Source organism: Dipodomys merriami, unplaced genomic scaffold (assembly GCF_024711535.1).
Source record: "Dipodomys merriami isolate MVZ:Mamm:240054 unplaced genomic scaffold, mDipMer1.0.p SCAF_1, whole genome shotgun sequence".
In the NCBI taxonomy this organism is placed as follows: domain Eukaryota; kingdom Metazoa; phylum Chordata; class Mammalia; order Rodentia; family Heteromyidae; genus Dipodomys; species Dipodomys merriami.
This window is the reverse complement of record NW_027202270.1, coordinates 39,483,286-39,510,404: the sequence shown is the minus strand read 5'-3', so window position 1 is coordinate 39,510,404 and position 27,119 is coordinate 39,483,286. Positions and strand designations below refer to the sequence as shown.

The following is a 27,119-nucleotide window of genomic DNA, read 5'->3' as shown; positions in this document are numbered from 1 at the left end:
TTTCCTATGTATTGGCTCCTTCTGTTTAAATTAAATTCTTTGTGGGAACCTCTGTAGATTACATTTGGAGAATTTTACTGTTTATCTGAGCTCTCTTTTAAGTGCTTTCTAATTAGCTTTTGAAAGCCCACATACTTTTCATATATGACTTAATAATTTAACATTCTTGCTATACACACACACACACACAGTATATATGATCTCCATATATACATAGGGCATAGATACTGTTAAGGTCATGTTGCTGCATTTAATATGATCATTTAATTTGTTTTCCAAGTTCTTCCTTATTATTAAGGTGAACTTGATGGAAGAGATAATAGTTCATCTTTTCTGATTCTGTTTGCTGTTTGAACATTTTTCCTATTTTTGGTCATATTTATTTCCATTAATTTCAAGGAAGCTTGGAAAACTTGTAGCTGATAACCCAGGGAAATATTTTTTTTGGGGGGGGGTCCGGTCATGGGGCCTGAACTCTGGGCCTGGGCACTGTCCCTCAGCTGTTTAGCTCAAGGCTAACGCTCTACTATTTGAGCAACAGCGCCACTTCCGGCTTTTTTCTTTTTGCTTATGTGGTGCTGAGGAATCGAACCCAGGGCCTCCGGCATGCAAGGCAAGCATTCTACCACTGAGCCACCTTCCCAGCCCCCCATGGAAATATTTTTAATGATAGTGTACTTGCTGCTGCTGCTCTGATAATGATGACAATGCAGTATTTAAAAAATTTCTTTAGTAGACATGCAACTTTTGCTCATTTCAGGCCCACTGGAGAAGGATTTATATTGTTTTTAAATTTTTATTTGTTGGAGTAGCAGATAATAATTTAGACTCACAAAAAAGTTATAAAAATAATACACGGTTTCCATATACTGCTCACTATTTTCCCAAATGTTAATATCTCACTTAATTACAATTGAAACTAAAAAAAAAAAATCAGGGGGGTCAGGGGGAGTATGGGAAGGGATGGGAAGGGAAACAAAGGAGGAGGCTACAATGCTTGATAAGAAATGTACTCATTATCTTGCCCATGTAATTGTAAGCCCTCTGTACAGTATTTTCACAATAAAAAAAAAATCAGTGCTAACACTGTTAATTAACCTACAAATCTCTCTTTACCATTTCTCTTACTAATGACTTTTTCTAATTCAGGATTTAATCCATTATTATATCATAGTTTAGTTTTCATTTCTCTTCAGTAATCTTGAATATAGAACAACTCTACTCTTCCTTTATTTCCCATGACTATTACAGATTTAAAAATATTGACCAGTTATTTTACAAATGTCCCTCACTTTCCTTGGGATGGAACACATGCTGTATATACTGACAGGAATACCACAGAAGCCAAGGACTCTCCTTAGTACGTCATGTCAAGAAGAGCATGATGTTGACATGTCTTATTATTGGCTATATAAACTTCAATCACTTAATTAAGGTGATGCCTGCTTAGTTTCACCATCCAGAATGACTGTTTTGCCTGTTTTGTTTAATATATATTTTAGGGGAATAAACTTAGAGATTTCATATATTTTGTTGGTTGGTTATACTGTCTCCTAATCACCAATCTCCCAAAGTGATTCCTAATCATAAGTTGTTTTTGATGGTACTGGGGCTTGAACTCAGGATCTTGTGCTTGCTAGGCAGTTGCTATAGTACTAGAGTCCTATCTCTATGCTTTTTTACTTTAGTTTGTTTTTCAGATAAAGTTTTATACTTCGTGCTTCAGGACTAGTCTCCTGCTATGATCCTCCTCTTTTTGCCTCCTGCCTATTCATGAACCACCATGTCCACTTAAGTTTTTGAGATAGGATCTCACTAGCTTTTGCTCAGGCTAGTCTTAAACCACAGTCTTCCTATCTGTGCCTCCTGCCATGTAGCTTGTTTGTGTTATTATTGTGATATTTGCATATGGTGGTGCATATTTTCATTACCCTCTTCACATTTATCATTTGGAAGTCACTTTAAAGAGTGACTTCCAAATCTCCATGTCTGTGTGTGTTCATGGGTGTTTTCTTCACTGAATTATACACATGGTTATTATTGTTTACTTGGATGCTGCAATTTTTCAGATTTGGCCACTAGAAATCCCTTTAAGTTGGCTTCTGTGTCAGGAGGAGGAGCTAGTTTTTGAGGAGGAAGGGCTTATACTAGGAAGGGCAGGATGAGTGGCATATGAAAAGATAGGTCTAGAGAGACAAGGAAAAATAAAAAAAAGCAAACCTATGTGACATAAAAGATCTGGGTTGTAGAGTTAGCACTGAGTGAAGATACATCTTTCCACCTGGTATCCCAGCAGTGATAACCATTGCTTACTATCGCTCTTTTAAATTTGGTTTCTCCCTCAAATTCTCTTTCCTATCCATCTGTCTGTCTGTCTACTTATTTATTATAACTCAGGGTCTGGGCACGGTTCTGAGCTCTTATAGCACCACTCCAGTTTTCTAGAGATAAGAGTCTCCTGGACTTTGCTGCCCTGACTGGTTTAGCCTCCTGAGTAGCTAAAATTATAGGCGTGAGCCACCAGTGCTTAGCACTTTTGTCTGACCCTTGATGTCATAATTGTGATTTTTTAATTCACTCTGCTTTGTTCTCAGTCTGTTTGCTCAGTTGTCTCTTTAGTTGACTTATCCTATACCTCAATAATAAGGCCTCTTCCCCCTTCCCTCCCTCCTTCCTTTATCTTTTTTCCTTTCAGTTTCTTCTCTCCTCCCCTCTCCCTCTCCTTCCTTTCCTTCTCTTTTCCCCTTTTGCCTTCCCTTCCCTTTTCTCCCCTTCCTCCTGAGGCCCTTCTGCTTTCTTCCCCTTCCCTCTTCCCTCTCTTCTCCTACCTTCTCCTCCCTTTTTCTTCTCACTTTTCTTCTCCCCTCTTCTCCCTACCTCCTCCTCTCCCTCCCTCCCTGCCTTCCTTTCTCTTCAGGTATGGGGTCTTGAACTCAGAGCCCTCATACTCTTGCTTATCTCTTCCACTCATAGCTAGCACTCTACCTTCAGTTCTATACCTTCAGTTCCAATGGTAGTAATACAACACTTTTCTTACCAGAACTATAGTCTACATTCCATGTTAGTCTACACACACACACACACGCACATGCACACGCACACACACACACACACACACACGCACACGCACCTTTCCCATCCTGACCCCCCAGATTTTCTTAATATTTATAAAATCACTCATGATTTAATTACTTTAGCATTTTCTATCTATATAGTCCTTCATAATCCAGGCTGGTTTAAATTGATGAAGTTGTTATTGCTTTGTCTTTATTCAATTGGGGTCTTTCATTTTCTAAACATGCTTTTGAAAAATAATGGAGCTTTGCCATTTGAAATATATCTGCAACTCAATTCTACACAAAATACATGAGCAACTAGTTGGGCATAAAATTAGTTAAATATAGTAAAGAGGAAAAAGTGACATTGTTTCTTTTTTGTCAAGATATGTTAACTTTTAAGAATGTTTTTGTTAACTGTTGTTATTTTGATTATGCATTTTATACCAGTACTTGTCTGACTGTATTTTAAGTGTTTTTAGATTTGCTACTTATTTGCCTATTAGTTCTAGATAACATGATTGCTGAAAGGCATTCTATAAGGATGCTAAAATTTTTGTTATATTTCCTAGTAGAAATTGTAGTAATATGGTGCAAACAGAAGTCTTAGTGTGTACTAATAGTATTGACTAAACTCACTTAATGATAAAATACTTTGTTTTTCGCAGTAGTCTTAGTTCACTTGTCCTGCCAACAGTGGTAAAGAGAGCCAATCTGCTTCCCTTCTTTGGAATTGGAAGTTGAATAGAGGAGTTTATATTTAAGTGAATTCAGGAATCTTGTCTTTTAGTTTTAGGATTTTAAATCTGTTTTCACTTAAAGTCCTTGTGGACATTTTGTCTGTTTTTTAGGGTAACACAGACATATGATGCAGGTGCATGTATCTACTTCTATTTTGCCTTTAACTACAGAGGAATTAGTGACCCACTGACGGTGTTTGAACAAACGGAGGTAATTGTGCATATAGCTTCACTCAACTAATTCTAGTATCTATGAATTTGCTTGTTTTTTTAAAACTACCTGTGTTCTACCTGGCCTGTTTGCCACAGAAAACCTATGTACTATATGATATGGAGAATGAGACCAGTAGCTTGTGATTCTCTGGGTGCTACAATGCATGATATTAAATTAAATAACAGTAGGAATTCTATGACTATAGGGATCTGATATGACTGGCTATTGACCTATCTCCAGTAAATGACTGCAGGTTGAGGTCAGCAGCTCTTGTCCTTTTGGTCTATGCTGTAATGTCATCATTCTACATTTTCAGTGTTTTTGTATGCTAATGCTTATGTAAGCCATGGGGACTCATTTGCTAGCAGGTTTTGTTACATTTCTTAAATGACTTTAAGATGCTAATTTTTATATAGCTGTTGATGACCAGTATATCTTTCATAGGTAATTATAAAGCTCTCTATTCAACTATGGAGAAATGTGTAGCAAAAAGCTTTTTTTTTTTTATTGTCCTAATGTTTTAAGTTTGTGCTTGCCAAAGATAGTACTAAAAAATAATTCCAGAGTCACAACATACTTCTAGATCCATGTCATGGATAGATTGGTTGTCTCTCAGTCCTCGGTTGTTTCCCTACCTCCCCCCTTTATTTTTTCCCAGCTTTTTTTGACATATAGCTGAAATGTATTAAGTGATATATAGTTAAAGTATACAACCTGATGAGTTTTAACATGTTTGTACCCATGAAATCATACTAAAATCAAAATACTGAATGTATCCATAACTCAAGTTTCAGTGCATTCTCATCCTTTAGCCTGGTTATCAAAAATCCCTTTTGTGCAGTGACCCCAAGTGACATTGGTTCTTTTTCCTGTTCCAAAATGCCATTTGCTTCGTGGTACTGATCTTAAGAAGCTACTTTATTTGCAGGAATTTGTTTGAAACAGTAAATTCTTAGAACAAAGGCTAGCATTTGGAAAACTCTTAACTCTATTTCAGGGTTTATAATAACTTTGTAATGGGATATGATCCCACTTTCCTAGTTCAGGCCATTTCTACATTGACCTACCTCCTGATAGTTTAAATGCACTTAAGTAATTCTGAGAAATTCAAGTCACAGTAGGCATTTCACCTCATGATTATTGTGTACTCATGAATCATTAAGATTAGGAGATGAGCCCAGTTTCTATTATTCTTTCTTACTCTGCATCTCTATTATTTTGTTAAAAATGTATGTGGTTCTTTTCTCTCTCTTTCTATTTCTTCTTTCTTTCCTCCTTCCTTCCCTCTCTCTCCCTCTCTCTTTCTCTCTATTTCTTCCTTCCTCCCTCCCTCCCTCCCTCCCTTTCTTCCTTCCTTCCTTCCTTCCTTCCTTCCTTCCTTCCTTCCTTCCTTCCTTCCCTCCTTCCTTCCTTCCTTCCCCTCTCTCTCTCTCTCTTTCTTTCTTTCTTTCTTTCTTTCTTTCTTTCTTTCTTTCTTTCTTTCTTTCTTTCTTTCTTTCTTGCTCTCTTTCTTTCTTTTCTTTCTTTCTTTCTTTCTTTCTTTCTTTCTTTCTTTCTTTCTTTCTTTCTTTCTTTCTTTCTTTCTTTCTTTCTTTCTTCCCTTCCTTCCTTCCTTCCTTTCCTTCTTTCCTCTTCCTTTCTCTCCTCTTCCTTTCTCCTTTTCTCTCCTCCCTTTCTCCTTCCCCTCCCCTTTCCCCTTCCCCCTTCCCCCTTTCTCCTGTCCCCTCCCCTTCCCTCCCCTCCCCTTCCTTCCTTTTTCCCTTTTCCCTTTTCCCTTTTCCCTCTTTCCTTTCCTTTCCTGTCCTGTCCTGTGTTGGAATTTGAACCTAAAACTTTGTGCTGGCCAAGTAGGTACCCTGCTTCTTGAGCTTATCTCTTCAGCCCTCTTTGTTCTGATTATTTTTGAGATAATCTCACTTTTTGCTCAAGCTGTCCTGGACCACAGTTCTCCATGTATGCTTCCTACTGTAGCTGGGGTGACAGGTACAAGCAACTATGCCCAACCTTTTCTATGAAGATGAGGGGTCTCTTGGACTTTTCTTTTTTCCTAGAGTGGCCTGGAAGCATGATCTTCCTACTCTCAGCCTCATGTATAGCTGGAATGACAGGTGTCTACCACTGTCAGCCTCTTGTATAGTTAGAATGACAGGTGTCTACCACTGTCAGCCAGAATGACAGGTGTCTACCACTGTCACCTGTCAGCCTCTTGTATAGTTAGAATGACAGGTGTCTACCACTGTCAGCCTCTTATATAGCTGGAATGACAGGTGTCTACCACTGTCAGCCTCTTACATAGTTAGAATGACAGGTATCTACCACTGTGCCCAGTGTTGGTTGAGCTGAGGTCTCTTGAACTTTCCCAGGCTGGCTTCCAACCACTGTCTTACCAGTCTCTCCCCTGAAGTAGCTAGGAGTAAAAGCATCAGCCACAAGTGTCTGGCCTATTTTTTACCTAACATATTTAAATAATTAACACATACACACATTTGATTATTACAGAACTGCCAAGTAATTTGTCAGTATCCTTGGCCAAATAAATGTTCTCTGTAAAGATGAGATTTGAACTCAGGGCCTCACACTTGCTAACCAGTTGTTCTACCACTTTTTTTTTTTTTTGGTCAGTCGTGGGGCCTGAACTCTGGGCCTGGGCACTGTCCCTCAGCTCTTCAGCTCAGGGCTAGCACCCTACCATTTGAGCCACAGCACCACTTCTGGCTTTTTCTGCTTATATGGTGCTGAGGAATTGAACCCAGGGCCTCATGCATGCAAGGCAAGCACTCTATCACTGAGCCATCTTCCCAGCCCCTCTACCACTTTTTATGTACTGGTTATTTTTTAGATAGGATCTCATTTCCTTCCTAGACCAACATCCTTCTGTTTTTTGCTTACTACCATAGCTGGATTGCCACCAGCTTCTTCCATTCAAATGGAGTCTCATGGACTTTTCCATCTGGACTGATCAAGAACTGTTTCTTCCTGATCTAGGCCTCCCGTGTGTAGCTAGAATTACAGATGTCAACAACCAGTACCCAGCTCCATAAAGATTTTTCTGGTTGATCCCTAATATTTTGTGGGTAATCTTAACTGTCATGCCTCCAATATAATAATAGTTCCTGTGAGATGGAGTAATTATAATTATTCCATGAAGTTATCATGAAAATAAATGAAATAGTATGGGCAAATTTCTTGATGTTTTCTGAGACAAACAGGAAATAGTCCATGTTGGTTATTAATGCCTCTTGATATGACATATATTAAACATAAAACCTCACGCTTTTTCCTTATTACTATTTAACAGTTTAGTCCTGCTGAGTTAATTATTTTGCCTCCCCTCCCCCCCCCCCCCCCCGTCCCTAGAATCTCAAAGTGGTCTTTGTAGATACTGTGACTGTTTACTAGGGGAAAAAAATACAAAACTAGGCTTCATATTTTAATTGCTTTAATTTTTTTTTTACAAAGTGGGAGGGAAGTGAGGCTGCTTGATTATTGTTTAACCTAGTAAGTATGCACCTCATTTGAGAGTTGGGTCTTACTGTTTCTCTCCCAAGTGAAATCTAAGTGGCGACACTCTGTTGTTTCCAAATCCAGGCAGCTGCTAGAGAAGAAATCCTTGCGAATGGAGGGAGCCTGTCACATCACCATGGAGGTACTCTTTTTTGGGGGGAGTAGGATTTCTAATATTCCTACTTCAAACAATCTTTGATTTGATAAAATGCTGGGGAGAATTACAATGTGAGTCATTGAGAGGACCAAAATGTCGTAAGCTTTTTCATGTGTTTGAATAGCTATGACTAAAATACAAAGATTAGTATACACCTGTAGAAGCTTGATTTGACAAGCCAGCCAAAATAGGGAACCTAGCCAGATTTCTGAGTTCTCAGGAACCTCACAATAGCAAGAAATAGCCCAGCTTACAAAGAGGTTGTTTGACCATTACAGCCAAAAGTTTTTTTTAAGGAAGTGGAGGGAAAAAACAACAAAAACTGGATGAGAATGTATTTTAGACTATTGAAGTATAGCTGGATATCTTTATTAAATGTTTTTTGTTCTGCTAACCCAAACTTAACAAACTAATCAAGAACAGGATATCACAAAACACAATATTATGTTAATTACTTGTTGGTGATTTTTGTTTTAGGGTGTTTTTTTTTCCAGTACTGGGAATTAAACTAAAGACTCAAGCTTTCTAGACAAATTTTCTGTCATTTGACCTATTTCCCAGTCCCCAAATTTTAATTTATTCTTGTTTTACTTTCTGACTGCTTTTATAATTGTAATAATATATCAGTTATATCTGGTAATAACATAAGTCAGCTGTTAAGAGTAATATATCCTGTATGATTTCTATGCATTTTTAGGCCCTAGATTTAGAGCTCTTTATTTGTTAAGAACTTCAAGTATGGGGATGTAGTTTGTTTTTATTTTTGCCAGTCCTGGGGTTTGAACTCTGGGCCTAGGCATTATCCCTGAGCTTCTTTTGCTCAAGGCTAGCCCTCCACCACTTAAGCCATAGCACCACTTTTGGCTTTTCTTGAGTAGTTTATTGGAGTAAGAATCTCATGGACTTTCCTGCCTGGGCTTGCTTTGAACCCTGATTCTCAGATCTCAGCCTCCTGAGTAGCTAGAATTATAGGTGTGAGCCACCAGCATCTGGCTAAAGTGGTTTAGTTTTTAGAAATTATTGACATAAAGTTGAAGTTAGCAATATTTTCTTACCTATCAGAGAAGCTCTGCTATATTTAACCATAAATCCTTCATTTTAACCATTTCTCATGTTTCTTATTTTCTGTGTGATCAAAAATATGACTTGTTAGAAACATACTCAAAATTACTTACCTGCTTTCACTAATGCTTAGGAAAAGGAATTAGGTATGCCTAAATAAAGAATACATTTCAGATATGCTGATTCAATGAAAATGTTTTCCCTTTTCCAAACTGCTGAAAATTGGATTTTTTGGGGGATTAGCCCTTATCCTTTTATTCTTCTGTATTCCTTACTTCCTTAGTGATTATTTCAGTGTTACAATTTAAGTGATTTTCTTTCTATGGATACTGCCTCTTCTCCTGCTGGGGCTAGTGCAATAGCCTCCTAACTAATCTGTCTCTACTTTGTTCCCTGCTCTCAGCTCTGCTGCCAGAGTACCTTTTTTTTTGTGGTTTAAATCAGGGCTAATGACAATTGCCTCATGAAGGTTAGAATGTGTTTGTGACTTTAAGTATCACTATCTCACAATACTATGAAATTTTTGAAATTTATGTAATCAATCACAATAAAAAAAATTTTAAAAATCGGGCTTCTTCTCACATTCAGAAAAAAATCTAGATTCCTTACCAGATATGAATGGTGGTTATTCTCCCTCCTTCCCCTCTCCTTTCATCTCCTCCTCCCCCTCCTCAGCTACCTCTCCCTGCCTGTCTTCCTCTCCCAAGGCCAGAATTAGCCTTCCTGCTGTTCCTCAAACATACCAATTCCTTTTCTCCTTCAAGGCTTATGATAATTAGTTCCCTCCTTTTTTCTTTTCTTTCTCTCCTTTTCTCTTTTTTCATTTTCTCTTCTCATTTTCTCTTCCATTTCTCTTCCCTCCCTTCCTTTCCCCTTCCCTTCTCTCATCTCTTCTCTTTTTTTATGCTGATACTGGGACTTAAATGCAAGGCCTTGCATTCTCCCTCAGCTTTTTCGATCATGCTGGCACTCTTACCTGTTGAACCTGACCTCCAGTTCTCTTCCCTCTTTTTCTAATATTCTTTCTCTTATTTTTTTTCCCTTAAGTTTTGCATGCCTCACATTTGAGTCTCCAGTTCAAAACATAACCTTTTTAGAAGTGTCTTCCATGTATGTCCTGTTGTGTAGAATTTGTTAAAATTCACTGTTGGATTCCCCAGTCCCTAGAGCAGTGTTTGGCTGCTATACACAGTTGTGTGTAGTAAATGTATGTGAAAATGCTACGTGAGTGCATGTCCAAGTATTTAAAAGAATTTCTGACAGCTCTGTTTCACATTAGAATGACAATTGTACTCTTAATACTAATTACCTTCAAGCATGTTACCCAGCTTTGATTGAATATGGGATCATATTTAATATATTAAGGTTAGTTTACTTAATAATATTTCTGGAAAGAGTGAGAGTCAGCTTATTCAGTAGAATAGAGTAAAATAATATACATTTCTTTCTCTGCAGTTTCATGCCTTTGGTCATTTCAGTGTTCTTTCATAGGTGAATGTCTTAGAAATAAAAGGTTTCATTCATACTTTGTTTTAAAATAAATATAAGTTTGAGGGGCTGATAAATAGAAAAAATACAGACTTTGGGATCAAATCTATATTGGACTGCTGGTACTTAACTGTGTAATGTTAATCAGTAATTGTTCTGAGCTGCCTCAACTGGAAAACAGGAATAGTAATAGTGATAATGTAAACATGCATAAAAATGGTATATTAGTCTGGCAATAATGGTACATTCCTATAATCCCCCTTTCTCAGGTGGCAAATCCTGGTTTGAGGCTAGCCATGGCAGAAAGTTAGCAAGACCTAACTGAGAAACAAGCTGGGTGTTATAAAAATGTAGTATATTTTGTATCAGTAGTAGCAACACCAAGTGGCGTTCTTGTTTATATTTTTTGTAATAACAATGAAGAAAAGATTATAGCTTATTTAGGAATGATCTATCCATTAGATTGCTCTAGAAAAATGTCTCTCTTAAGTTTTTCTCTTTAAAGTTACTTATTAGCTTGTGAATTTCAAATGCCCATCGCTATTTAGTATAGTTTCACAAAGCAAAAATCTTTTTAGTATAAATTTTAAATAATAATGTTTAATTGTTCTACTAAACTCACACTAGAGTTTTGAGAGAACACTTACTTTATGTGCACAAATGATTATTTTTTATTTTGAACTCTAGGCTGAAAACTAAGCTGACTTCATAGTAACATCTTTATTTACTGACCTTCAGGCAATGTCATGCCACTCAGTTTTTGAGTTGCAGAGTGGAAGAGCTGGGGGTTGCAAGAATATTGATGCAATTTTTCTTGGAGGAGTTGGCCTGTAATTGTGATTAATGACAGTTGCTTTCACTATCTGGAAACAGACAGACTGGTTTGTCTGCCTACAATCATGCTGTGATAAATAGAGCTATTTTAACTCTGGTTTTGTGTATCAAAGAAAACAGATGTAGTCTGGAACTGGAGGCTATCAGAAAATATAAACCTGCAGAACTGTATCTTCATAGTGCTTGTTTTCTAACTGTCCAGCTGGTCAGTTTAAACAGCAAGGTTTATGTCAGCCACATATTTCACTTTATGACTTAAATTTTAAACTGCTCATTTGCTAAAATTGAAACTGTCATTGTCAGAAAAGAAAATACTCTGATTAATAACATTGATATCTTTACCTAACTAAATTATTCACCGGACAGCTATTTTTAGCTCTTTTATGATCTTAAAAAGAATCTAATAATATTTTAAAGTAAAAGAAGACCATTCAAAAGGAGCTGAACAGAGCATCAGCTTTGAGACCATTGTGAAAAACTTATAGGCATAAAAATTAGAAAAGAACAAGCAAAGTTATCTCTATTTTTATGCTTGATGGTTAATGTGGAATATCCCAAAGAATATATAAACAGAGTCAGTAAGAATGTAGAATATAAGCTCACATAGAGAAATTAATTGAATTTCTGTATGTTAACAACAAGCCTGCTTCCATCAGAATGATATTTGTACCATTCATAAGGAAATGAAAAGACTTGGAAAAAAAATTAATTAAGCCAAGTAAACCAAACTCAAAGAAACAGAGATTGCATGTTTTCCCTCTTTGTTATAACTAGAATGTGCCTATAAATCTACAGGTAAACACACTGGATGGTAAAAGACAAAAAATTATACTTGGACGTGATAAATTACATAGGACTCTAAACATTCACACAGTGAGACCAAAGGAGGATATTCTTGGGAGAGGAGCATAAAGGTTCAATAGCTATGTGCATATGATCTTTATATATAAAACAATGTTTTTCAAAATGGACTCTAAGAAATAGAAACAACTTTTTTGTTACGTTGCTTTTTTTTTTCTCCTTTGTCACTGTTTTTGATTTCTGTACCTTTTTGTCTTGTAAGTTTATGTGATTTAGGGAGGGTAGGGGAGAACATAAAAATGGTGGATAAAGGGTGAACAAATGCAGCAGTAGACAAAAGCATTGTCTACTCACTAGACATAATTTTGAAAATGAACTATATAAATTGTGGGGGAATAGGGTCGGGAGGGAACAATTAGTAGAAAATAAGGGAAGAGATGACACTTCAAAAAGCAATGTACTCATTACCTGACTTACATAACTGTTAACTCCTCTGTACATCACCTTTACAAAAATAATTTAAAAAAATTTAAAAAAACAGGCATATTGAAGCTGAAATGTAAAAAATACCACTTACAGTTGCTCAAAAGAAAATGGAGACAGATGCCGGTGGCTCATGCCTGTAATCCTGGATAATCAGGAGGTTGAGATCTGAGGATCGCAGTTCAAAGCCAGCCTGGGCAGGAACAGCTGAGAAACTATCTTCATTTAACCTCCAGAAAACCGAAAGTGGTACTGCGGCTCAAGTGGTAGAGCACTAGCCTTGAGCTGAAAAGCTCAGGGACAGTGCCCAGGCCCAGAGTTGAAGACCCACAACCGACCAAAAAAAAGAGAGAGAGAGAAGGAAAGAAGGAAGGAAGGGAGGAGGGAAGGGAAGGGGAGGGAGGGAGGGAGGGAAGGAGGAAGGAAATGAAGTACTCATAAATCTAGTACACACACACACACACACACACACACATGCACGCACGCACACACGCACACACGCACACACGCATCTATCTGACAAAATAGCTACAAGATTTATATTCTAAAAATTGTAGAATTCTGGTAAAAGAAAGCTAGTAAGACCTAAACAGATAAACAGAGTATGGAGTATAGAGTGTATAGAGTTCATGGACTGTTAACCAACTTAATATAGTAAAAATATCAGTTCTGTCCAAAACCATTCATTTATTCATTAATTTACTCATTCATTTTTACCAGTATGGGGGCTTGAGTTCTTGCTAAGCTGTTTTGCTTTTGGCTGATGAGGTGGTACTCTTAGCACTTGAGGCTTTTTTTTTTTTTTTGGCTGGTTAGTTGGACATAACAGTTTTTTAGTTTTGTCTGCCTGGCCTGTATCTGAACTTGGATTCTCAGATCTCTGCCTCCCTAATTGCTAGGCTTATCGGTACAAGCTACTGTTATATGGCTCAGTGTTTAAAGATTGCCTATCTAAATTTCAGCAAGAATTTTTTGTTACCATTTCAACAATAATTTTGAGGAATGATTCTTGCAAAAAGTATATGGTAAAGCAAGAGAATTAGAGAACTAAAGCAAATTTGAGAAAAGACAAAGTAAAAGTAAACAAGTTTTTTTATTTCAAGCCTTACTATAGAGTTTAAGACTATATAGTACTATATAGTAATTAAGAAAATGTTGTATTGGAACAGAACAGAGAACACAGAATTAGACCCACACAAATACACCCAGCTGACTGACAAAATAACAAAAGCAATCCAAGGAGGAAGCATAGCCTTTTTAAGAAATGGTGCTGGAGCAATTGTACACAGAAAGAACAAATTGTGCTAGAAATCACACATCTGAGATCTCAAAATAGGTAATGAACTTAAATGTAACATGTAGAGTGCTGAACTTGTAGAACAAAAGCATAGGAGAAAGTCTTCAGGATTAAAGAGTTTCTTAGGTTTAAATTGGTCAGCAAAAGGGAAAAAATGATTCAGGGAAAACTATATTCAATCAAAAGTAAGTTTTACCATGAAGAACTCAGGAGGATGGAAAGATAGACCACAGAATGGGAAAGAAGATGTACAAACTACATACCCAACACAGACATATCTACCTTAAGAACTTAGTAGTAAAAGGCAAAAATATTCCAATTAAAAATGAACAAATGGCAGGAAGAAATATTTCACATCAGTTTTATTCATAATAGCCAAAACAGCCCAGATGTTCTTCCTCTGGTGAATAACTAAACAAAGTATAGTATAGTACATCTATGTCATGGAATACTACTAGACAGCAAAGAGGAATGAGCTGTTGCAATGTGAACTGCTTGGCTGAACAGGCAAGGACTTGTGCTGGCTGGTGAAAAGGCAGTCCCCCAAATGACATCCTGCTGCCTTTCATAACACTTTTGAAATGATAAAATTGTAGAAATGGAGAGCAGACTACTAGTAGTTTCCAGGAGTCAGGGCTGGGGAGGAAATAACTATAACTAGGAAATAAATAAATCGTATCAAAAATTTATTGTGATTTTTTTTTTTTTTTTTTTTTTTTTTTGTCGGTCGTGGGGCTTGAACTCTGGGCCTGGGCGCTGTCCCTCAGCTCTTCAGCTCAAGGCGAGCGCTCTACCACTTGAGCTATAGCGCCACTTGTGATATTTTTATACATACATACATACATATATATATATATATATATATATATATATATATATATTTCAGATTCACCTCTTTTAATCTTTCCAAAACCCTCCTACTTATTGGGTTTCATTGTGCTATTTTCATGTGTATGTATATTTCAGTCATGTTCATTGTCATTTTCCATCATCCTCTCCTTTCTCCCTCCTGTCTTCCAAACAGTCCTTTTAAATCATGTCATGCCATATTGTTGGGTGTGTGTGTGTGTGTAATATTTCCTTTATTCATTGATTGTTGAGTACTTAGAGTTATTCTACAGCATGGCTATTTTAGATAGTGTTGCAGTGAACATGGGTATGCAGATACTGCTCTCATATCTGACTTATAGTTCTTCAATATATGCCCAAGAATGGTACAGCAGGATTATTATGGTAGTTGTATTTTTAGTTTGTTGCGGAGCCTCCTATTCATTTCTGTCACGTTCCCCTTATCAAGGAGCCCACTATAAAGGGTTCTCTTCCCCATCCTTACTAGCATCTGTTGTTTGTTTTCTTCCTTTTGAAAGGGGTAGTACTGAGCTTTGAACTCAGGACCTTGCACTTGTTAGGCTGGTGCTTTATCACTCCAGCCTTGTTCTTTGTAGTTATTTCATAGATGAAATGCAACAGTCTTTTCTGCCCAAGTTAGACTTAACTGTTATCCTTCAGATCTTAGCCTCTTGAGTAGCTAAGATTACAAGCATTAGTTACTGGCACCAGGCTATTTGTCTTCTTGATGATTGTCATTCTGTTTGGGATGAGATAGTTTTTGCCCGCTGGTCCTGGGGCTTGAATTCAGGGACTAGGGCCTGAGCTGCTTTTTCCCAAAGTGAGTTCTCTACTCCATAGCTTTGCTTGCAGCTTTTTTTTTTTTTTTTTTTTTTGGTAGTTTATTGGAGATAAGAGTCTCAGACTTTCCTCCCTGGGCTGGCTTTCAACCACGATCCTTAGGTGTCAACCTCCTGAGTAGCTAGGATGACACTAAAGCGTGTGGTCTCCATGTGGTTTTAGTGTTATTTCCTTTATAGCTGAGATATTGAACAATTTTTGTGTATTATTTGTACTTCCTTTTTGAGAACTGTCTGTTCAGTTCATTTGTATTTACTAAGTGGGTTACATATTTGGAGTTTAATTTTTGAGACTGGGAATTAATGCTTTCTCAGATGAGTATTAGCAAAGTCATGATATGATAGAACAGCTGTATCATAGGTTCAGATTTGAGGATTGACAGAAATTTTATAGGTAAAATTTTCTGCTCCCTGCCCTTCCTACCTATGCAACTATACATGCTCAGTATTAGATAAAGGTCCAATGACAACATTGTGTCTGTTGTCTTTTACCACCTGTTCATGAAAACTATGCCTTCAGAGATAACTTTAAGAGAAGATAGATAGCTTGAATAACCACTCCTCTTCAGACCTCTAAAGAGAACTTACTCTTCTTGGCACTTTTTTTAAAGCTCAAGTCTAGCATTCTACCCCTTGAGCCACAGCACCACTTCCGATTTTCTGGTGGTTAATTGGAGATAAGAGTCTCACAGATGTTCCTGCCTAGGCTGGCTTTGAACTGTAATTTTCAGGTCTCAGCCTACTGAGTAGCTAGGATTATAGGCATGAGTCACCAATGCTTGGCTCTTTCTGACACTTTTATGTCTAAGATTCTTATAAGTAAGATATTTGTTCATCCAAGAATACCTACACTCTATTATTATAGAATACTTTTTGTAGTTTTATAGTATTAGCAAACAGATAATTCTGATAAGAGATTTTCAAATTTAAATCTTTTTTCTTTTTCTTTTTTTTTTTTTTTTTTTTTGTCGGTCTTGGGGCATGGGCCTGGGCGCCTGGGCCTGGGCGCTGTCCTTCAGCTCTTTCAGCTCAAGGCTAGTGCCCTACCAGGTGAGCCACATGCCACTTCTGGCTTTTTTCTGCTTCTGTGGTGCTGAGGAATTGAACCCAGAGCCTCATGCAATTCTAAATATATGTCCCATTTCATTATTTATTCTTAACAAATGTACAAGTCTCCTTGGCTTTAGAAGCAAGCTTAGTGTTTAAAAAAGTTAAATTATATCAAGCTAAAAGAGACTTCTATGACAAGCAGACCCCAGATTTGTCTCTTTTAAGTGGAGCCTTTGGTGCTTTCTGCTAAATCTTCATTCCCTTAAACCACAAAGAGTTAACTCCTGATAATAATTAGTGGCTATGCTGACCAAGTCCACACTTTCCACAAACAATATCACTTCACTGCTGCCTTCACATATACATCTGTTTAATTTTTTTGTGCTGTTGACTACACTACAGAATATATTGTTCCTTAGAGTGGTTAACATCCAAATGTGAATAATGAGCCTTTGATTTCAAAGGATATCTCTGGAAGTTTCCGTTTTTTTTTCTTTCACAAGTATATATATAAATTAATTGTATATTGGAGAACACATATACCCCCAGGGAAAAAAGAGAAAAAAAATCCAACCTGTTTATCCAGTTGGCATGTATACAGCAATAGAAACAAAATTGTAAAATGTGAAAGTGTGAGCCCTGTTTTTAATTCAAACTGCAAAAGATCCTCCCCGGTATATGTTCAATAGTTGAATCCTCATTTTTGTATCTTATGCATCTAAGACTTTTAAATATATGAATACTGTGGGCATTCTTATTTATAATAGTTAATTGTGGAATACATGGTTCCTATAGCTTTTCTTTTTTTCAGAAATGGTGAACTTGGCTTTTTATAACAATGTTAACTCTAAGGCAGCAAAATTTAAACATTGAGAGAATCAGAGATCAAAAGTTACTAACAATAAATGCCACCACCTCAGATGATTCAGATGTAGAAAGGAAACAAGACTCTATGTGGTCCAAATGTACATGCCTTTTGAGCCAATAGCCATCATGCATTGGTATGCTAAAATAGTCTTAGGCTATCTGTTTGTTATTTTTATTCATTCTCCTTTCTCTGATGTAGCATGCTTCAGAAAATGAACATGTTTAAGCTACTAATATATAGATATGTGTACATGTGTGTTGCATATATACAAACTGTGTAGGCAGCTAATTTCTGAGTGCTTAACAGTTCAAGAATTGTTCAGGGGGATTTGCGTGTGATGGTGCATGCCTGTAATCCCTCCACTCAGGAGGTAGAGACAATAGCAAAACTCTCTCTCTCTCTCTCAAAAAAAAAACCCTCCCCAAAAGAATGTACAAGGGCATTATTGTGATTGTGTGGCTATAGAATGAAAGTCAACTTAGATTGCAATGTCTTTTTTCTCTGGGTTTGGGCTTGTGTTGTTCTAGGCATCTACAGAAAGTTCTCCAGATCTCAGTATCATTTGCAGTAATTGTCTTATTAAGGCACATTGAGTGTTTTTACTGAAGCTTTTTTCTACCTATACTCTCATTATACAATGTACTTGACTTAATTTGGTAAGCAAAGCAAAACATTGCTAGTCTGTAATTTCAGTTTATGATTTCTAATGCCAGTCTAAATCTAGTCAATAGCAGAAATTCATATACCTGTTTACCACCAAGGAGTTAATTCTTTCATCAAGTATGTTTCTGAGGGGCCACAGCTATGTTGGCTACTTTCTACTTCACTAATCAAATGTATGTTAGATTGATTATTGTAAAAGTATAAACCATAGAAAATTTGACAAGATAGATGTGTAAATTATCCTTCTGACAGAACTAATGATGCACTCCAAGCACCTTCTGTTTTCTAGCGTTTGGTGAGAGACTTCATTAAATATGCAATGGCTTTTGGGTGGCTTCTCAGATGATGGTTGAGTTCCTTGTGGAATTGCATTCTTACTAGAGGTGTAAAACCAGCAGACAAGCTAGCTATTGGGCATCCTGCTGAGCTTCTAATGTGCTCCATCTTGTTGGAGCAGTTGTTTGCAATCTTTTCAGGACAATTACATCTATAACCATAGGACACATTCAGTGAAACTGTATTACAGATAACAGTGGAGACTGGCATTGACTGCTCTTCACCCCTCTCTAAGTTGCCTCAGTATGAGACGCATGTAGGAAAATAGTAGGGCCACTTATATTTGTCAAGAGAGGTTGTTTTGACTTTTTAATCTCACAGAGCAAATCTGGAAATAACTAATTTTTAACATTTAAATATTAACATAGAGTATTAGAACTGAAGACTAGATTCTAATCCATTTGTAAGTGAGAAAATTGAGATTAAAGCATAGTCATGGGTTACTCCTTAGGGAGATGGATGTTACATAAAAAGTTCAGGTAGCATATTTTTTAGATAGTAGATATAATATGAATAGGAATTTGTATTGTTTAGTGTCTGGTTTAGTGCTTTCTTGAACAAATTTTTTTTTATTAAGTTGGTTTTTGTTTTTGTTTTGGCCAAACCTTATTTTTTCTATCTCAACACCAACAGTAATTTTACTTCCAAAAGCCAAGCAGAAATATCTTGCTGTTTAAGGGTATCTTGCTACTTATTATTTTGATGACAGTTTGATGATTTCATGGAAAACTTGGCACAAAAGATGGTTTGAGTCGAACTGAAATGGTATTTAAGGTTTCCAGAAGGGAGATGCCATGATACATTGCACAACCTGATAAATGAGACAGGCTCCATACTTTAATGAAAGAAGGTTTCTCATTTCAGTTGGCCAACTAAGTCACTGTTTATGACTGGATCATTAATGAACATTTGTGGAAAATGATGACCATTTGAATCATACTAATGCATATGTTTGAGAAGTGCTAACTGCAAAATAACACAACTATAAATTAAAAGTTACCCATTTGATACATAGTCAGGATTTTGCTTTACTTTTCAAGGCCAAGAAGTCTTTTACATGTAAGTCTTTTACATGTATGTAAATAAACTTACATATACACATGTTACGTATATATGTATACGTAACATGTGTATATGTAAGTTTATTCATTGCTTTCACTATATTATATACGTTTGTTAATGGGCTTTAAAATGATATATGTGTTATAGACTTTTAAAATAGAATTATATCAACTTATTTTCCTTGAGGTAATAAGACCAAGGAGGGACATTAGAGAGTTTTAAAAAACAAAAGGTTAAATTTAAAAGAACTTTAGGTATCTGATACTTTCAATGCCAAAAAAAAAAAATCATAAATGCAGAAAGTAACCATTTTTTGGGAAGGTGCAATTTTATTTAGAAACATTGTGAAAAGAAAATATAAATAGACTTCATAACTAGTTTTCTTTCCTATAGACATAGCTAAGGTTCAGATTTTCTTACGTTTTTAAAGATCATGTTTTCATAAAATATTTTAACGATCTGTATCTTGTCCTTTTTTGCATAGTGTACCCAGCAAATTCATTTCTATGTGGGTTTTTTTGTTGTCGCTAACATCATTTTCTCTGAAACATTGGCATATTGGTAGTTAAGATACAATCAAATTTTTTTTAATCCATGTTTTCATCCTACTGTTACTTGAAAGTAGTCTGTACTCTCAGTCCAGGCTTTCTTCAATCTCTGTTTCATAGTTTATAGAGAAAGGAGACACTGAAACACAGACTTCCCCTGGGAATGCATTGCGCTTAATGAGCTTGATAGTCTGGTGGGCTCAATAAATCAAATAAAGCAAAACATTTCTCATTTTTTGAATAAAAACATTTATCACACAGTGTTTGTGCACTCATGGTCACAAGATTGATTGGTTCCTAGCATCATAGTGTATATTGAAGCATTTTTGATTTTGTCTTTCCAGTGGGCAAGTTACGGAAGCAGTGGCTAAAGGAAAGCATTTCTGATGTCGGCTTTGGGATGCTGAAATCTGTCAAGGAATATGTGGACCCCAGTAACATCTTTGGAAACAGAAACCTTTTATAAGTCCATTAACATCATTATAAAAAATAATACTTTTTATTTAAGTATTCATCTATGGTTATACCAGTTATCAAATATATCATGGACTGTATTCAGCTATATTTGTTTGTTAGTTTAAAATGTTTGTATTCGTTCTGTACTTTGTTTTGTTTCTACACTTATGGGTTGACAGATGGTATTCCTCAATCTCTGTCACTGTAGGTATATCAGCTTACATCCAATTGTTTGTTGTTGTAAATTTTAGTGTGGCAGCCCAAGGCTGCAAGTTATTTTAGAGAAAGGTGCTGCCAGCTGTCTAGAAAGGCAGATTTGGGTACCATCTATTGTTTTAGCCTTTTATTAAAAATGCACATTACTAGGAAGCAGTTACCTAAGGAAAGATTCCCCTGGGGAGTGATCTATGTATATGTTTTTAAGAACATATTCAACTGGGAGTAGACCATTGAGGGAGTACATTCATGAATGAACATAGCAACCTATTGGGATGCCATCATCTGTAAGTTGCTTGGTTTACAGTTTTCTTTGAAATTACAACATAGTTACAAACCTTAAATCACCAGTATGCAAATAATTCTATGAGAGGACATATTTGTTCTCCATGTTTCTGTTTGGGTTGTGTTTGTATCACGGATATATATTCTAGATTGTGTTTGGTGAGAAAAGCTGATGTACCATTCATTGTAAGTGAAGAACAGGCTTCTGTGAAATGAAGGCCTTTATCCTCCCTAGCGTTCTGATATTTCTGCTGTTGCATGCTTGTTGCTGTGCTGCAGAGGAAGCTGCAACAGGAGCAGAACAAAGATCCTGACCCTATGTGACAAATTGAAAGAATTTGTTTGGCTAAAGAAAGTCATCATTTGGCTCTTGAATTTGAAAGCCTCAGTGATTTCAATGACGAAAGACCTTTTTTTTTAAAAAAAAAATTAACCTAAATAGCATGATAAATTTTCATATAAAAGTAACATTTCAATTTTGTTCTTAATAAAGGTTTAATGCCTTTTATGAATTACTGGTTTAGCCTAAATTTTAAAAAATGTATTAATGCATATGCCATAATCAAAAGTTTAAAATATCCTGTTTCTTAAATTATAAAAACATTAATCACATTTAGCAAACATTTTTACATTCAACCTGATATTTTAAAAAAAAGTGAAATGATTAAATCACCGTCAAGCTTCATGATTCACATTTGGAGATGGATTCTTTTCTTAATGCAATACCAAACTTTTGATAATTTTTTAAAATTAATATTTAATCAGATAATGTATGTGAAAATGCAGACGATCCTTTAAAAGGACTCACTGTCTGTGTATGTAGCAACAGCTCCAAAGTATTTTTGGGCAGTTTGATACCTTTTATATCTGAAATAGCCTTAACCAGAAAAGTAAAATTTGAAATTGACAAAATGTTATTTTTAAGACTTCAAAATGATGAATAATTTTTAACTATTAAAATTGGCCACAAACTAACAAAACTTAAACCTGTAGGCAAATCAAAATTATTAGTTTAACAACAAAAACTGAATATTTACTTTTTAGAACTTGTGTCTCTTTGTTGGTGATTTAGTTTGAATTATCAAATTTCCAACCGATATTTGCTTAATCCCTTGATTGTTTGAAATAGTTGGACACTTAATAAGAAAATGCCTCTGAAATTATAAGATCTTCAGTTTCATAAAATGCATCTGTTCATTAAGGTGATTTCTAATTGGTGATCAAAATGTAAAATTTACTAAGGTACTAATATCTCACTGATTGTGTGTATTCATGTTACTAAATAATGTTTTAATAAAACAGATTTATTATTAGATCCATTCCTTTGCATGTGACTGGTACAACATTCTTTCCCAGAGAGTTCAGCTTTTGTCACAGAGATCTGTATTTGATATTAGGATTTATAAATGTAATATCTAAAATTGTTGTGTTCACTATTCTATGTGAACCTTATGGAAGTTAGTGAAATAAATCTTTGTTTTCCTTTTTCCATGTATGCTAGGATTCCCCAACCTTGATTTTATAATGGTGACTATATTTTATAGTTGGAATCATTTATACAGGTATCATTATGGAGCACAGGAATATTCATCGGTATTGTTTATTCTGATTTACTATATCAGAATGCCTTCCCCAACTTCTCAAAGACTCAGTTCTGGAGGTACCTCACTATAGTGGAGGACTATGAAAATGCACAGAGCACTTAACCCATGCCTCTTATTTCTGAAATATTTGAAAATGGCTTCATAAAGCTAGGAGAATAGTGTTTATGTTAGGCTTTTTAATTCATTTTGAATAATTTTATTTAAAATTTAAAAGCCCATAACCTAGTTGATTTTCAGTACTGGGTAACACTGACTTGTCTTTTTTAAGTTAATAATATTTGTAGTATCTTTCTTAAATTTGGTGATGTTACCTGTGGATTGGGGTTTCAGTGGGAATGGGAACTTGCTGCTAGTAAGAAGTAGCACTGATACTAAAGATTTAATGTGCACAGGCTTTATTGTGATTGCCTTAATGTTGGTATACAAGTGAATTTACTTTGGTTTTAAGTATACATGAGCCATTTCAGTTTAAGAATTGTGGAGGCCACATTTTATTCTTCTCAGTATTTGAACATAGCAAAGAGGATTAAGTTATTTCCTCTTGAGGAATTGGAAGTTTGTTTCTAAGAGTGATTACAGTAGTATAGGCCATTACTCTGAGGTTATTTATGAAGTGGGAAGCCTTCTAGTATGTATATTGTAGTGTTTTGATATATTTTGAAAAACAAAAGTGGAATAAAGAATGATGTTCTATCAATGTGTATATTATCCCACATACAGTTGATTCCAAGTGAACCTTTTTCCCAGACTATTATTAACTAAACCCAAGATTTCATTTTAAAAATGTCTTTCTCCATGTTGACCCCAGAGATTTTTTTTTTCTTTGTTACATTCTTTCACAATTAACAGTTTCTGAACTTTAGCTGATCAGAGAAGCTCTCAAGCCCTAAGCTGAAGTATGTTGTTTCCTCAGCTGGTCATCTGGAGCTGGGTTTGATTGAGCTCAGTATTAGAGCACTGTTACTTAATGGGGATAGAGTAAAAATCTTGGATGAGCAGGTATAGAATCAAAACTTGGTGCTTTAGACTGCCAGATGGAATGCTGTGGAAAACATTACTCCATTCTAAGAAGCACTGAGACAGAAGTTGGACAGTTTCATTAACTTTTTACCACTTAATCTTTTAGCAATTCTGACTTTAGTTAGGACTTAGCTTATGGTAGGGGGAAAACAGAAGCATTCAGTGTCCTACCTTTAGCTTCATGGGTGTGGGGGGCTAGTTTTGCTCAAAGCTTTATGTTCTCCAGTGAGACATGTGTCCACATATTTATTTCTTACTTGCTTCATATTCCTGAAAGGGAGAAATGCACATACAGTGATGCTGAAATAAAGAAAGTTCAAGCTTACTTGAACTGTTGAACTATGCTATCTGATGGGAAGGATGTAACTTACTCAACTTTCTGTTTCCTAAGCCAAATAGTGTTTGTCTTCAGTGTGAAATTTAACTGTAACAACTGCTTGTATAATGTCAAGATATTATAGAAACATATTATTAATAAAATGGACCTGATCTAAGAGTTTTTTTATTCAAAGGGGGTGTGAAGCTGTTTTTTCTTCTGTTTGTATATGGATTTTTTTCAACTTTAGTTTTTCATCTTCATATTTCTACTTATTTGAAAACAGGAAATAACTTATAATTTGATGTTGGAAAAATAAAGTTCTACCTAACTGATGAAATCCCTTTGGATTTATAGCTAAATATGACATTGCATAGGTTGTATTAATGTTCTTTTTTTAGAAAAAAATCAATGTTAAATTCCTAGTTAGTGTTCAGTCTTATTTGGTTCAGAAGCATTCCCTTTGAAACCTTGGAAGATCCTCAGTGAACGAGCATTCTTAAATGCTTTTCTAATTATAGCTATTCCTTAACAAAGGAGAAAAAGGACCTTGGATATTTGCCACACCAAAGAACTGTCACGGTAACTTACTTCTGTGAATATGGAAAGACTTGGTTCCTAACATTTTTTTTTTTCCACAAGGAGAACATAACTATTACTGGTAAAAAATTTTTTGGATTTTTTGAATTCCCATTCCAAGCCTTTGCAAAAAGGGATAAAACTGTTTAAGTGCAGATTTCTAAGCAACATGCATAGTTTTTAAGGCACCTTATTATTGTTTTTCATAAATACCACAAGCACTCTGTGAAATGTATTTTTAACCTTTAATCCGATTAGCAAAAAGGTTATGAATACTTGTATTGGTACATTTGCTATGAAGCTATTAAGTGACTTAATATCCCCCAAAGCCCTCAGTGCCTTGTTGGTATTATTTTTTCCATGAAATAGCCATTTAATGAGTGGAAGAGGGTAAGTCTTTAAAGATAGAGGCTGTTTAGCAGGCCAAGGCTATTCCTCCTCAAGGTGGGTGTCAGGAATTAACTAGTTGTATGTAGAAACATTGGTATTCTTTTTCCACAATGTTGGTGTGGGTCATCTAGAATATTTACATAATTGTATGGTGAACATGTACTCTGACACATCTAATCAGTGGGATTTGTAACAACTTCTCATTCTTAATGCTTTCTTCTGTCCCGATATAGTAGCCCTAAGATGTGGCCTGGCAAATGTGACAAACTCACCAAGTCTTGAGATGCTTATTACATGCTGTTGGAGTTTTGCTCACACAGCTCCCTAGAAGAGCTGAGCCTAGAAGAATGGTTTTTATTTCTTACGTTCTGTGTCCTTTTTGTGTGATGGTGCCTTCAAAATATTTCTGTTCCTGGGCAATAGTGAATCTTATAAGAAATGTGTATAGATTCGTTTTTTGCTAAGTCTGTGAAATACTTTGGCTCTGAATCAACTTGACTTGAATAATATCCTGAGTCTTCCTCCAAGGCAGCACATATTCCTGCCAGTACTGTAGTAGCCTTTTGGGAGCTACATGTGGGTAAACATTTGTATGTAAGCCATTATACTGCTGTAACTAATGCATATAAAACAGATCTCTTTAAATTTATAGTCTAAAACTGGATACGCAGTGGGAAGGGAGATTTCCTGGAGAGTTCAGAATAGCTTTGTCAATTCAACCTGAGCCATACTGTTTTCCACAAGGGCTCGCCACATAGTCTGTAGACTGTGCTTTCAGTGTATGTTCAGATTCTCCTTTTATTAGTTTTCCTAGATTGTATTGTTCTAAGGCAAATGCCTATGTGTGATTTTTTTAAGGTGTTCTGGGAACAAATAAAACTATTCCATGATTAATTATTGCACAGAAAGTTTTATTTCATATTGATTTCATGTAAACTTCAACAGCATCATGCTGTTACTTGGAGAAATAGAATACATTCTATACCTATGAGTAGCTTCCCCATTAGTGAAGAACATGAACACAGGTATTGATTTTGTCATTGCCTGTTGTTCCCACACTGGAAGGGAGGTTGTAGCTGTCTGGGTTCTGGAATGACTAAAGATGAGATCTGTTGAGCTTTGTTTTACACGATCCATTTCAGTAATCACTAGCTGCACCAAAACTTTTAACTCCTGCTATTGAGCTATAGAATTTTTTGTTTTAGGTCGAAATTCTATTGGAAAATACTGATACCCATTTGAAAGATTTGGTTTTAGTGATGTTAGTTTGTTTAGATAGCCATTACCTTAGAGTACTTCTTAGACTCACACTTCCAGTATGACTAACTGTGGGACACCAGTATGAACTAACACTAGAAAGTTACTCCAACTCATTTACTTTTTTTTTTTCTTTTGGTTGGTTGTGGGTCTTGAACTCAGGACCTGGGCACTGTCCTTGAGCTCTTGCTCAAAGCTAGCACTCTTTCCCTTTTAGCCATAGTTCCACTTTTGGCTTTCTGGTGGCTAATTGGAGATGAGTCTTAACTGTTTGAGCTGGCTTTGAACTGTGATCCTCAGATCTCAGCTTCCTGAATAACTAGGATTAAAAACATGAGCCACCAGTGCCCCTCTTTCATTTAGTCTTGTGTTCCCCACATTTCCTAAAGTTTATGCATTTGGGCATCTAACTCATTGTAGATGGTTCATTCACTTCATCCCCATGGAATGCTCCCAGTTTCCAGTGGTCTGTTTCTCCTGAATGGGTCAGCCAGCCACTGTACACTCCAGATTCACAAATAATATCAGTGCCAACATCCATGCCATCACTAAGGCCACATTCAAAGATGAACTTCCATGAGGAATTCAAAGCCTTTGGGAGGTGAGGTATATCATGGCTGATTAAAGAAGTCTGTGTTTGGTACTTCTGCAATGTCAGATCATGTTCTTTCTCATGGATGGATCTAAGAAAATGGATGTTATCTACTTGTGTAGAAATGAGGGAAGGCACCTGTCATTGGCCTAACTCCAATGTGGCTTTATTTTTGCCACTTATTTCTTCTTGAGTTGCTCTCCTTTGCAGTTAGACTGAATGCCAATAATAACATACTGCTTGATAAACACTTTGGTCAAAAGGGACTGAAATATTGGTAAGCAACAGTGAGTCTCAGGCCCAGTCACCTCATGATGTCATCCCCTCCCAAATGAAGGCAGTTACCTGTGAAGCTGCGGCCTTGAACAGGAGTAATATGGAACCAAAAGGCTTCCCTCAAGCAATGACAGTGATAATTTCTGCAGAACCTGTTGCCAAACCCTACCTGAGATGACTTCCTTTAAATTTTGAGTCTTTATTAGCCCCTTAAAGATGGATTTTGAGGTCATTGAACCTTTTTTATCTATTAATCCTTTCACTTCTTTTCACCACG

The 27,119-nt window shown here is 36.1% G+C and overlaps 1 protein-coding gene across 3 annotated transcripts in view; it reads left to right on the top strand.

Moving 5' to 3' along the window:
- Agps (alkylglycerone phosphate synthase) overlaps window positions 1-25,611 on the top strand; it is a 109,556-nt gene extending 83,945 nt beyond the window's left edge. Inside the window, exons 18-20 of one of the 3 annotated variants that reach the window (XM_070020327.1) lie at window positions 3,908-4,007; window positions 7,599-7,656; window positions 20,196-25,611. In XM_070020327.1, the coding sequence (XP_069876428.1) occupies window positions 3,908-4,007; window positions 7,599-7,656; window positions 20,196-20,317 (280 nt within the window). In that variant the 3' untranslated portion in view covers window positions 20,318-25,611. The remainder of the gene's footprint in view (window positions 1-3,907; window positions 4,008-7,598; window positions 7,657-20,195) is intronic. The other 2 variants (XM_070020330.1, XM_070020331.1) reach the window with 2 other exon arrangements.
- The last annotated feature ends 1,508 nt before the right edge of the window (window positions 25,612-27,119 follow it).